A 13,292-nucleotide genomic window follows, 5' to 3' on the forward strand; every position below is an offset into this window, starting at 1 on the left:
ACAAATATTAGACCTATATTATAGTACAGAGGTAACTATGTTCCAGTTATCACGCAAGTTATTTATTTTACATCGCATTTAGTTGCTTTTAAAAGCGTCTGTGAGTTTTACATCTTATATTAGGTCTGGCATGGATAGGTAGGTTAAGGCGTTGGACTCGTAATATGAGGGTCGCGGGTTCGAATCCCCATCGCACTAAACATGCTCGAGCTTCCAGCCGTGGAGGTTTATAATGTGACGATCAATCCTACTATTCGTCAGTAACAGAGTAGCCCCAGAGTTGGCAGTGGGTGGTGGTGACTAGCTGCCTTTCTTCTAGTCTTACACTGCTAAATTAAGGATGGTTAGTGCAGATAGCCCTTGTGTAGCTTTGCACGAAATTCCTAACAAACATATTATTTTGAAAATTCGAAGGTGTCAAATAAAACGAGAATGCAGTTTGTAACTTTCATTCTAAACTGAAGTAATTTTAAGTTTTTCTTTACCTAAGAGCTATTTCCTGACTTTTCTAATTATCTTCCTCCTTAACTAAATGTCTCCGCGGATTTACAACGCTAAAATCAGGGGTTTTATTCCCCTCGGTAAAAACATGCACACACACTTAACTAAGCATAATAACTTATGTTTTTAACTATTAACTTTATCTATCTGTATAATAATATATAATATTTATAAAACTCAACAAGTTGTGTAGCTTAAGAATATTAGTGAAAGTGATAGACCCGTCAGAATAATTCTTTGTTGAAATAAAATTTTCATGTAACTGTTTAGTTTGTTCATTAAAAGTTTTATTCTCGCACTTGTTAAATGTATAGTGTATCCTTTAAAACTGTTAAACGGCCTTACCATATTATTGGACTCGTTATACCAAGGTCATTATCTGGTGTGGTATGATTGGATTTTTTTTTTGGAAGGACACTGAAAAGTCCTTTGACATGTAATAATGTTTTCTATAATTATGATATACAAACAAATAACCATTATGTTTATCGTATGTGTGCTTCCACCATCTCTACTTACGTTTCAATTTCCTAATACTCTGAGTAGTTGTTTCAACGCATTTTTGATATAAAAGCACCTGGTCCAAAACATTGTTGACGTTTTGTTTTTCAGCGCTAGTTTAACATTGTATCCTTATCATTCCATGTTAATTTTAGATATCACCTCTTCTCAGTCTAGAAAATATGTTCACAAACAGATAATTTTGATTCTTGTAAATAAAACATAATAATATTGATATCACTTTTATCATATTTTATTACACATAATATAATTTGACTTCCATAACTTTTGAATTTTTATTTTTCCAAAAACCTCTTGGTGATTTGAAAAAATCAAATAGGTTTATCGATTTATGCATTTTTTTCATGATTTTAAGTTACCATGATTATTATAACTTTAAAGTTCACTCTTGAAATAACTTTCTATTGATTAAGAGCTTTAATTTTCTGTTTCGTCTTTCCTATATTATCATGTAAATTAGTTCTTTTGTATTCCTAATTACATCTGTCATTAAAGGTCGACCAAGGTTATGTTTTCACCCTGTGAGTATTTATTAACAAAATTTCTAAAAAAAGCGGATGAATAAATTTGGATTACAGTTGACATATGTTTGAAATATAACCAAACTTAGAAGAGTTTATTTTTTGATGCCAAGATCGATATAAAGATCACAATTTTTTTTTCTGTAAACATGGAGTTTTTACACTATATTTGCTCTATAATTAAGTCAAAATGTCCGAAGTTTGATGAAACTTGATGGTAGAATATCATCACTTATTATCCTTTTTAGAATCGGACACAGAGACAAATTTTCTTATTGTTTGAAAACCGAATATTATCAGCGCTGCATGGCAAAGATATGTGCACTAATGAATTCCCTCCAATTTGTGATTGTTTTCGCCCTTGTCAAATCAAATACATAAATAGACTCATGGGAAAAGTTTCCGTATTTCATTCTTTTATTTATTCTATTTGGTATAGTTTCAAAAATTCCTCTAGTATTTCGTTAATTCCATAATTAATCAAGAATTTCAAAAGATATTAACTACTTTCTATAATTAATTAAAAACTCCATAAAACGTGGATCATGAAAGTACTTTATGCCATTGTAATTGTAAAGAGGAAGCTCATTTAACTCTAATTTGGTATCTTGTAAATATATATATGTATATAAATATACGCACACATGATGGATAAACAAACGTCCTTCTGTTTTTCATTTTTGATTTTAATTCTTTGTACAATTTACATGCCTTGAGAAGCAATTATAACGTAGGTTATACCTTGTAGATTTAACTGGATATTGAACAATATAGTCATTTATTTTATTTTTTCAGATGAAGATATACCGTCCGTATGTTTTAAGTGTTTATGGAGTGAACACTATAGGAATGAATTCGCTAACTCAGTATCATCAAATTCAACGAATTGACTCAGAGTCAGGGAAAGAAAAAATCTATGTTTCTATATCAGGACCTCGCACTGTAGATCCAACAAAAGAAAATACTTACTTCGTGTACCTGGAAACTTGTAACAACTCTTTGTTTCAACGAGTTCAACTTAATGTGAGTTGAATTTTACTTTAATATGTACTGTAGAGTAGAATAAGTTTTTATAGTTTATTTTAAATTATAATTTCCATTGTGTTTGAGATTGCGATATTTAAAGTGTATTTCACGTTATGGTTTTTCCAGTGTACTTCATATATATGAAATCAATCTTACATGGTATCTGCGTAATAACAATAGACTATTAAAACGTAATTTTATGGTGTTTCAACGCAAATTTATTTCGACCGTTTTCATAATATGATATGCTGATTTGCATATTCTAAACATTTCAATATGACGTATGGGACCCTTCGTAGTTATCGTATAAGAACGAATGAAAAATTTTATCTAGTTGAATGAAAGATAATTGAATAAAATAAAATGCTCTAATAAAAAAACTATCACACTGATTTATAATGATGTCGGTCAGTTGATTATTGAAGATAGATAGATAAAGATAACAGTGCAAGAGAAACTGTAATATGAATATGCTACACCATACTGGAGTAATTAAAGCACATAATAAAGAAGCTATAAACTGAAACGGAAAATATACCTTCCTAGTAAGTTAAATAGATAAAAAACTGTATATCAAAACAGTGCAAGAACATTCTGTAATAAACTATAATAAATACATATTTCACTAAATATTACTCCACATTAACAACCAAAAACGGTAATAAAAGTTGATAGTTTTTTAATATCAAACAATGACCTCGTTTTCAGTTAAAACATGAAATTGAAAATCGGTAAAAAGATAAAGTGCTATCATTTTAAGGACATTCCTCATTGTAGAAAGCAAGTTATATATAAAAAATATCAACAAAAACAGTTACCATAGATTGTTAATGTGGCAGTAAAATAAAACATGGACGATTGTTAATGGTGTAGCATACTGCTGACAAAGGGACTTGCCACTCACCAGCCAAACACAGCAATGGATTAAAATATTACCACAAGGACAGAGTGTCATCACACCTTCTTTTATATACATGCAGCACAAAATGAAAGGTCATACCTCCAGAAAGGTTTAACTTTAGTGTGGAAAATCTTATAGCCTACTTTTCATTTTAAAGCTTTTGCCAACTAGAATAACATCTTTCCTATCTAGAATAATGCCAATACCAAATTGCACATACAGAATAGACAGAGACTTGACTGTGGTATAGGACGCTCATTACAAAATCCCGTGGCTTACATAATATCTATGAATCTAGTAATGATTAACAAAAATATTTTGTCATGACATTTCTGTATGATGAACAAACAAATCAGATTGTACACCAGCTTTAAATCATTACATAAGAATGTATAAACAGCAAAGTTACATTTCTTACGTTTTGCACGATATAAACAAACTAATATTTAGTCTGACAACAATGACGGGCAAGTACTACCAGTCACCTCATAGTATAACCTAACCACACACTTCATAATTTTTGGATTGGTTTGTTTGGAAATAGCAACACCAGTGCTATCTGCGTTAGCCGTCTCTAGTGAAAAACTAGAGGGAAGACAGCTAGTCATCACCTCTCATTGCCAACTCTTGTACTACTCTTTTACCAACAAATAGTGGGATTATTCTACACATTATAACGCCTCTATAGCTCAAAAATCAAACATGTTTGGTGTGACAGGCATTCGAACCCGCGACCCTAAAAATGCAAGTCGAGCGCCCTAACCATATTGACATGCGAAGTGAAATAAATAAATTTTTGAGAAATCTAGCATTACCAAGTAATCAGTCGAGAAACGCAGTTAAAGATTGGAAAATTCTTTGAAAGACAATAAAAAATTAAGATCATTCAAGATAGAGAATAAATGGACCATAGTATTTTAATAACAATTACTATGTCCACGAACATAGAAAAATAGCGATTATTAAATAAATTATTTACCTACTTTCAAGATGAAAAGAACAGATAAAACTATAATTATTTATTACTCACTGTTGCACCTCTGTAAAAACGATTGCTACACACCTACATTTCTGCATTATTGAGGTATCTTGTATGAAAAAATATGAATTTTTATATTTTTTTCAGTAGAGAGATAAAAGTAGGTCATGACAATGATGCCATCATAAAAGTTAATGTGAGCTTTTGTATCAAGAGATTCATTTCTCATGTATGTTACCACATTTGGTTTCGGTTAAAAGACAAACAAACGAATAACGTATAATTCCAACAATACATATTATTAACATGAATAATAATATTAATATTTTAAATTCTAAAGATGGTAGTAACATGTAGAAAAATTTAAAGTTTTTCAATTTTGGAGTGAATACACTTCTAAACGTAGTTGCAGTTGTTATTGTTTTGAATTAAGCACAAAGCTACCAATGGGGTATCTGTGGTCTGCCCACCAGGGGTATCGAAACCCGGTTTTTAGCGTTGTAAGTCCACAGACATACCGCTGAGTTTAAATGTTTCTTAAATTATCTGAATATGTTCTCTCTCTGTATATGTTACAAGTGATTGTTAAATTATTATGAATAATTTCATATGTCTCAGGTTAATATAATAGTTAATGAAAATCTGCCATAGTGATTACACCTAATTCATTTAAACCTTTTAATTATTCTAAAATATTTATAAAATTATCTATTTAGTTATTAACAAGTTGCTTCAATAATTTAATACAGGACTGAGTGAAAAATAGTTTGGATTCTTATTTTAGATCCTATGGAGTGTGAATTCCTCAGATTTCCAATTGCCGATATTTGGGGGTACACAAATGACGATTCCGAAGTACCAAATGAAAGGAAATGCCTTTTATAAGATCACTGTCTCAGGTACCTTTCTTGTGATAAATGATTAGTAGAAAAGTAATAAAATATAAATCATTTCAGCTGAAAAAAGTGTTTCAGCGTAAAAGGCTACTTTGTGTAACATTAAAGTTATACTTCAAAGCTGAAATAAATTGGCATATATCTTAACGGGAAGAATACAGGGTTGAGTCTACCTATAAGCGACAGCCTGGAGAACCACAGCCCGATTTAATCATATACCAATTTAGAATGTTCTATGATATATCAATTTTCGTAATTCTGCATCAATAAAGTATAATCGTTGAATTGTACAGTTTACACTATGAAACAAAATTTTTACTTGTTCTTTTTCCTGGGCAGAAAGTGTTATTTTTCAATTGCGTATGCCTAAATTAAATGGAAAATACCTATTTTTTCTCTTCAAGCTTTGCTTTTGTGACCTGGTTAATGAAATTTTCAAATTTACTCATTTTTCAGAGCATTCCACGTAGATTTAGCGCTGAGTGGCTGATAGAAAATTTTCTCAAACTTACAATAACTATCTAGAATGTTGTAGAACTTACGAAAATTTTTAAAGAACCTTTTAGAATTGTCTGCAACTTTTCATAGAAATATATATATATAGGGGCTCATCACATCAGTTTAATCCCAGCTGCCTAAGTGAACATATAGACCTATCTGATTTTATCAGAAATGGCATCAAGAAGTTGCAAGGATTCTGCTATGCATGTGGCCAATTTATCAAAACAAGAGCGAAAAAGTACTCTTTGACAGCATCTACTAAAATGTGTGAAGCCTACAAGACAACTCTGGACACCTAATTTTACTTGCAAGCACTGAAAAAAAAAAACAAACCTTAGGAGGTAAGACAGGCAATTTTTGCTTGCTTGAATAATAAGATTTTATATCATAGAAATTTTAGACCTTTTAAAATTCGGTGCACTTCAAGAGAAATACAACAGCATCAAGATCTTGCTAGAAGCCTTGAAGTATGATGAGTATGGCTAGGAGATTATCGGAGACTTCAAAATGATGGCATTCCTCATGGGTCTCCAAGGAAGCTTTACCAAATTTCCCTGTTATCTTTGCCTTTGGAACAGTAGAGACATCTCAGCGCACTACATCAGGAAGCACTGGTTACAACGGACCGAGTTCTCCGTGGGGAGGCACAATGTCAAGTGTGAGCCACTAGAGAACCTCCAGAAGTTGTTGTTCCCACCAATGCATATAAAATTGGGTCTTATGAAACAATTTGTTACAACTCTTGATAAGGAGTCTGCAGCCTTCAAGTACCTTCGAAACTTCTTTTCTGAGCTGTTTGAGGCGAAGTTCAAAGCTGATGTCTTCGTTGGACGACAAATTAAGAAGATCCTAGAGTGCACAGAATTTCCCAAGAAGGGAAAAAGCTTTGGGCAGCTTTGTCTTAATGGTTTGGGATTTCTTGGGCAATCACAAGGCTGAAACTTATGTGGAATTGTTTCAGGTAAAATGGGCTGCAAGATGTCCCAGAAAGTTTATGTCCTTGACGCTCATCTTGATAAATTTAAGGAGAACATGGGAATATACTCAGAGGAGCAAGGCAAGCGCTTCCACCAAGATATACTGAACTTTGAACGCCGTTACCAAGAAGCGTATAACGAAAACATGATGAGAGACTTTATTTAGGGGCTGATATGTGAGAGTAATTTACATTACTGTCGCAAATCTCGAGAAACTACTCACTTCTAAACATTTTGTTCATTTTTGTATAACTTTGTATAAATATATTGTTTTAGTCAGACCTTATGTAAATGGAAATGTGAAAATTTGCCCGTTTTACACAAAAAAAAAATTAATTTCTAAATTTCATTATCCAGGTCACAAAAGCAAAGTTTGAAGGGAATCATCGCCATTTTCTGTACTTTATAACATAAGCAATTAAGAAATAACATATACTATCTAGGAACAAAATTTGTGTTACATAGTGTTATTTAACTTTTCTATTTAATATATGTTGAGTTCGAATGTACTATTAATTATTACATTCTGAATTATGTGTAGCATGGTTCGTGATCGTGCATTATTAGAAACGTGAAGAAATCATCAAAAGAAGTCGCAGTTACATCAGATAAACCTGTTTTTTTCATATATGTGTAAATTTTTACAGTGTTTCTGTGTAATTATGTCCCATAACATTCTTATAGCTTGTATTGATTTTGACCAGAAAATTAATTTAAAATCTCTCTAAGCCAAAAATTTTGTATCACTTTTGATGCACGATGTAGTCTCGAACTGATTATATTACCATTTTTGCAGTTGTCTTTCAATTGCTTTTTTTTTAACGGAATTCAAAAATGGTTTGGAGTGAAAAGTTAAACGGACAAACTATTAAACCAATATAACCTTCATCAAAATGTATTTGTGTGTTATTTTATTAATTAAATTAAATTTCTTTCTTTCTGTTTACAGTTTTAACAAATTATCCAGGCCTTCTTTCGACTAATGCATGTATAACTGTGAAAACAAAAACAGCACCACTTATGGCATTTGTTCCATCCTTATATGAAATTTATTTCAACCAAACCTTCTGTCTAGACGGTTCATTATCTACTGATTTGGGACGACAACAAGGAGAAATGAAGTTCTTATGGATCTGTACAAAAGACAATGGTAATGGTTGTTATGTTCGTGACAAGAATGGTAGAGGATACATTCGGCTAGAACAATTGTTGCAAAAAACATCAGCGCCATCTATATGTATTCAAGGAGGATTATTAAATCCCGGACTGTAAGTGTTTCTTGCTTCAAACTGCTTTTATTGTCTTTTTGTTTTTATTTCTGTTTATAATACTTTGTATATTACAATTATCCAACATTAAGTTATATTATTTTAATTAACATGTGATTCCCTTCTTATACTATGTACCAAATAGTAATCATTTAAACAACTTATAATGCTTGTCTTATAAACAAAGAAATATAACGAGATATCAGATTACAATTTTAACAGCTCCCTTTAATAGAGAAGTAAAGAAGTTGAACTGTTTTGATACCATTTTTTTTCTAGTTCAGAGCTAATTACTGGTCTATACGATTTCTCTCCATCAAAGTGTGTGTATATATATGTATAGCAGTATAAGAAAAATATAAAAAACATCTTGAATTAAAAAGTAAACAGTTCTCCTTTTTAATTATTATTTTTTAAAACTTAATTTAATTTTCTTAATGTTTTGATATAACAATATCATATTGTTAACACATTATATTGTTGTTTGTATTTACTAGAAACATATTTCAGTTTTTATTTTTATTTCAAGAAATAAATATTTCTTTTTGCAAAAGAACAACAAAATCATAATCAGCCAATCCGAACGTTCTTTAATGAAAAGTAGATTAAGAATTGACAGTTAATATTGTTAACTAATTGCTTTCCCTATACTCTATTACTTCACGCGTTAAGAGTAGCTAACGCTAACAGTAGCTAACTACTGACTAGATAGATTTTCAGGGAATTAAAACAAAAAAATAACTTATGACTTCATATGAAACAAATTAAAAACATGGTGTAGGATTTAAATTATTTAAAAACATCAAAAATGTTTATTAGAATAGTAAATGATGGATATTTATGGTACTTATTAATTTTTAGTACAGTATGTTCAATTATAATACAACAGTGAATAAAGCACATTATATTTATCTATTATTTATTGCTACCAGTTTTTAAACTTGTAATGTTGCAAATTTGCATTTTTTTCCCTTAGTTATTATTTCATGCTGACAGTATCCAAAGACGTTCGAAATGACAATCAAACTTGTGTGGTAATACTTAAGGAAAAGCAAGATAGTGTCGAAATAGTTATTCAACGTCCTACTGAACCTAATAGAATGGTGTTGAACGGTGTTGTTCGGACCAATCGTATACAAAACTTATTTTGGCTTACAAATCAAAGTGGTAAATATTTTCATGACATATATCGAAATGTCATTATTATTGGCTCTGAAATATCTTTTTTTTTTAATCATACTGTAGTTAAACTAGATAAACTATTATTGGGCTATTCTGTTGAACCACCACATAAATCTCAGAGGGAATCCCTTAAGATGTTTATAAAACACTATTCATTGTTTATTCAGTCATAGATTATCCAGCTATAGTAAATTTTAAATCAACTCGCCAGCCGCCAGTGTACTCCGTCCATGGGCCAAGGTCTGGCTCACTTCACTTATGCTGCTCTCGTCCAGTTCTCCCGTCTTTCTTATCACTCACAAATACCCCACTCCACCATAAAAATATCAAAATAAAAGTAAAGAAAAAGAAACCCATGGAAATTTTAACAATTTCTTACGTGAGGGGACGAAGAGGAACTACAACGTTCCTATTGTTGTATCAGACATATTACTTTGCATAACGGTGGCTACCATCTCTTGATAGCCACGCAATGTGTGTGTATATATAATTTTTTTTATGCAGTACCTTTAATTTTCTAACAGCTGTCTCATTTGTCTCGTCCCACGTAACATATTTTGGTCCTGATTTACACATTAACACTTACAGTTCGACTATTCCTACAAACTTCATTTACTTTTCAGAGATTTTTCTCAATTTTTAGTAACATTTATCCTTGTTTCTAAAGATGAAATCAATGAGTTACTCACCATTTGTTCTTACATACTTTCACAAATCTACCTCAAGTTTCCATTTATTTGTTAAGCTCCATTCCAATTAAATACACACAGACACACACACTCATATATATATATATATGTATATATGCCATATGTATATATGCCAAAAATGCCTAAAAAAACTCAAGTAGCCCATAAGGGGTGAAAGATATTGTTTTATTTTTACCAGCTAATTTTACTTAGAAATAAGTTTTGGGTGAATTAGTATTATTGATGTATTGTAAATGACTGACTTCATTTATCATATTCTTTATGAGAGTAAGTAGGCAGGAAACGGCAATATCAACTTCAGTCAACCTTTTATCAGCACATTACAACTGATGCATTAGAGCTAACAGATTCCTTAATATTCTTCCCCTTTAAACAGAACTTCTTTCAAATGGTACTCTCCTTTTGAGATCCTTTATCATGACATTAGAGATTAATCTCATAACAACAAAACTTTATTATAGGATATCAAAATATCATGAACTATCTTCTATTACTTAGGAATTAATCTTACAAAATTTTAAACATGAAGTGTTTAATTAGAATTACCTAAGATAGCTTTTTGTCCATTCTAATTGCCTCTACGCTGTAAATAGGTCGCCACACAAGTTTCAAGGACTTGAGTTTGTTTGCATGATACAATAGATTTGTAACTTCACTTTCTCCAACACAACTAGTTCATATGTCACTTCACGTAACTAAACTACTTCTGGTACTGTGTGCAGAACAACAACTAACTGATACGTCTTAAGATCGTGTTTTCTAAAATAATTTTCATAATGAGGTTTTTGTTTATTCTTATTCTTCTGAGTAGTTGTAGCCAATAAATGTTTCTTCCTTTGATAATCTCTATATCGAAGAGGTCACATATTTCGTTATTAGATTATGGAGCAATGTATTTTGAAGACTAATGGGCCCTAAAAAGTTCTACTTTAAGTTAACCCAAAGGGCAGACATTCTGTTGTATCCTGAAAATAATTTTAATATGCAAATATCACAATAGGCAATAATATACCTCATTCCACATGATTTCAGTGTACTATTAGTCTTAACATGGCGTCAATTTTTCGATTTTCTCTTTCTATTTGTTTTGAATCTATAAGGACTAGTGTATATTACAGAATTTAGTATTACTGCTTATACATATATAGTGGCAAAATCAACCACCGTCGGAATATATTTATTCCATCTTCCGTTTCTAGAAATGGCCCAATGTTATCAGTACAAATGGAACTAGAGAATCCAATAATACTTGTTAAATTAACCACTAAGCTCATTACTTTTGAACCCACCTCTTATCAGCAAGCTTACATGCTGAACAACTCTTCACATACGTTTATTATATCCAAATGTATCCGGACAACAGTAGTTTTTCTGATATTGTCTTATGTTTTAGATCTGCCCAAGTGTCCCGTCATGATTTCATCATACCATAATTCTAACGCTATCTATCTACATTTCTCAAGAACTACTGATTGATTCCTGTCACCTTTACTTTTATGCCCCAACACTCATTCGTGCCAGTCAAATATAATTTTAGCCAACTTTCATTACTTGAGCGTCTTCTGTCACAACTTCACTAATGCATTTATCTAACCTCTCATTTTCAAATTGTCGTCTCATAATTTGTTCACCATCCATATTCTCTATTCTAATGTTAGTTAAAAATTTATCATTAAAATGTATTATTTACTTGTTTATTTATTTATTTAGTAACTGATATCCCGTTTTCAAACTTCTCTTTAATTCTAATTTTTATCTGTAGTAAAAGCACATCTACAACTTTATTGTCTAGATACACATTTTTCATCAGAAAATGACAAAGTATAGCGTAGGGGACAATAACGACTTGGTGAGACTCCAAACTGGTTTTAGTATAACGCAATAAACTCATTATATAATTATTTTTTATTCTGCAATACCACATTCTTAGCTTCAAAGATTCTAAACAACAATTTCCATTTTCAGGTTTGCACACCCCTGATATTTTACGTGGTAAATATATCAGTTTCTTTGGTTTCATATCATTTCCCCTTCTACGTTCCTTTCATCCATATAGAGGACCTCTGGAAACAAGATGTCTTTTTATTGATAACCAATATGAAAACAATAAAAATCAATGTGTAGAAGTGTTCTATAAAAATCCTCCTAGAAATGGTGTTTTAAAGGTAAGGAACTAAAGAAGTTTTTGATGAAGTTTTTTTAACGTAAACATGAATTAAAATAGTTATGTTGGTTGTTCTATCTACATTCTATTTGTGTTTGTTACGAATGTACATACCCCAGAAATTGTTTAAATTTGCTAGTATAATCCAGTAATGTGACGCAACCTTTAATATTATTTATGAAGTATATCCATGAATATAATTAAGTATACTAAATATCTGATATTAGTGGTTACCACGTTTAATAGAAAAGCACATTTCCTAATATTTTCTTCAAAACTGCATTTTACTATTTAACAGAAGTGGTGTATTTTATTCTAGGTTTACATGGAAACAAATAATTTCTACATGAGTATAATTTTCTTAGGAGCTTTAAAAAAAGTTGGACGATTGAAACTCAATTGGAATGGCTATTTTAATAAAACTTTAATGTAATGAAACATTACAAAGGAGTCTCTGATTTTTTTAAAACTACTTTCTATTAGTATTTTTCTACCATCTTCGGATAAATCATGATAAATATTGTACCTGGTGTCCATTAGTGAGATCTGATAATTTGTCTTCTTATTAAAAAGATTCTATTTTATTGGATCTTGAGCCATGTAAATATGAGAATGATTTATATGGGAACAGACAGTTTTGTTGGCTTCTCTGCTAGGTTGATCATGTTATTATTTAACTTTCTCTTATATTGATTTTTCTAGTTTTTTCTTCAGTATTCCTATTTTGATGTTGTTCTGTTTTATTCTTTCATCTTAAACAAATGTCAAAATTAAAAGAACTTGAAATCTAACTTTTATCGATCTTTTTACTCTTCCAATGTACTGATGTTTATTTTCACGATTTTTTTTATTAAATGTGACTTTCTTTACTTTTAATCCCTCAATTTGATGTATACTTTCTACAACTGCATTGTGTTTCGGTCTCTGAATACTTTTCTCACTTTGTGTTGTTTTCATATCATTCGTGTGTCCTATACGAGACCTTGAAATAGTAGAGCATGATAGTTTGATATTTTATCCCTACATTTGGTGTTTATTTTGTCATGATTAATTGTTTGATGTATAGAATGTCAGAACAAGATAGTAACGTCTTTTTCCAGCTAATTTAATGTGTTCTATGTTACAGATCATGTTCATTTTAAAG

General features: G+C 30.9%; 1 protein-coding gene across 1 annotated transcript in view; it reads left to right on the forward strand.

Annotated features, from left to right (window-relative positions):
* Nucleotides 1–13,292, forward strand: part of LOC143227416 (uncharacterized) — a 31,109-nt gene that overhangs the window by 17,488 nt on the left and 329 nt on the right. The window contains exons 7-11 of the mRNA XM_076458869.1: nucleotides 2,340–2,567; nucleotides 5,235–5,349; nucleotides 7,774–8,092; nucleotides 9,069–9,259; nucleotides 11,950–12,149. Of these exons, the coding sequence (XP_076314984.1) occupies nucleotides 2,340–2,567; nucleotides 5,235–5,349; nucleotides 7,774–8,092; nucleotides 9,069–9,259; nucleotides 11,950–12,149 (1,053 nt within the window). The remainder of the gene's footprint in view (nucleotides 1–2,339; nucleotides 2,568–5,234; nucleotides 5,350–7,773; nucleotides 8,093–9,068; nucleotides 9,260–11,949; nucleotides 12,150–13,292) is intronic.

Source organism: Tachypleus tridentatus, chromosome 9 (assembly GCF_004210375.1).
Source record: "Tachypleus tridentatus isolate NWPU-2018 chromosome 9, ASM421037v1, whole genome shotgun sequence".
Classification (NCBI taxonomy): Eukaryota; Metazoa; Arthropoda; class Merostomata; order Xiphosura; family Limulidae; genus Tachypleus; species Tachypleus tridentatus.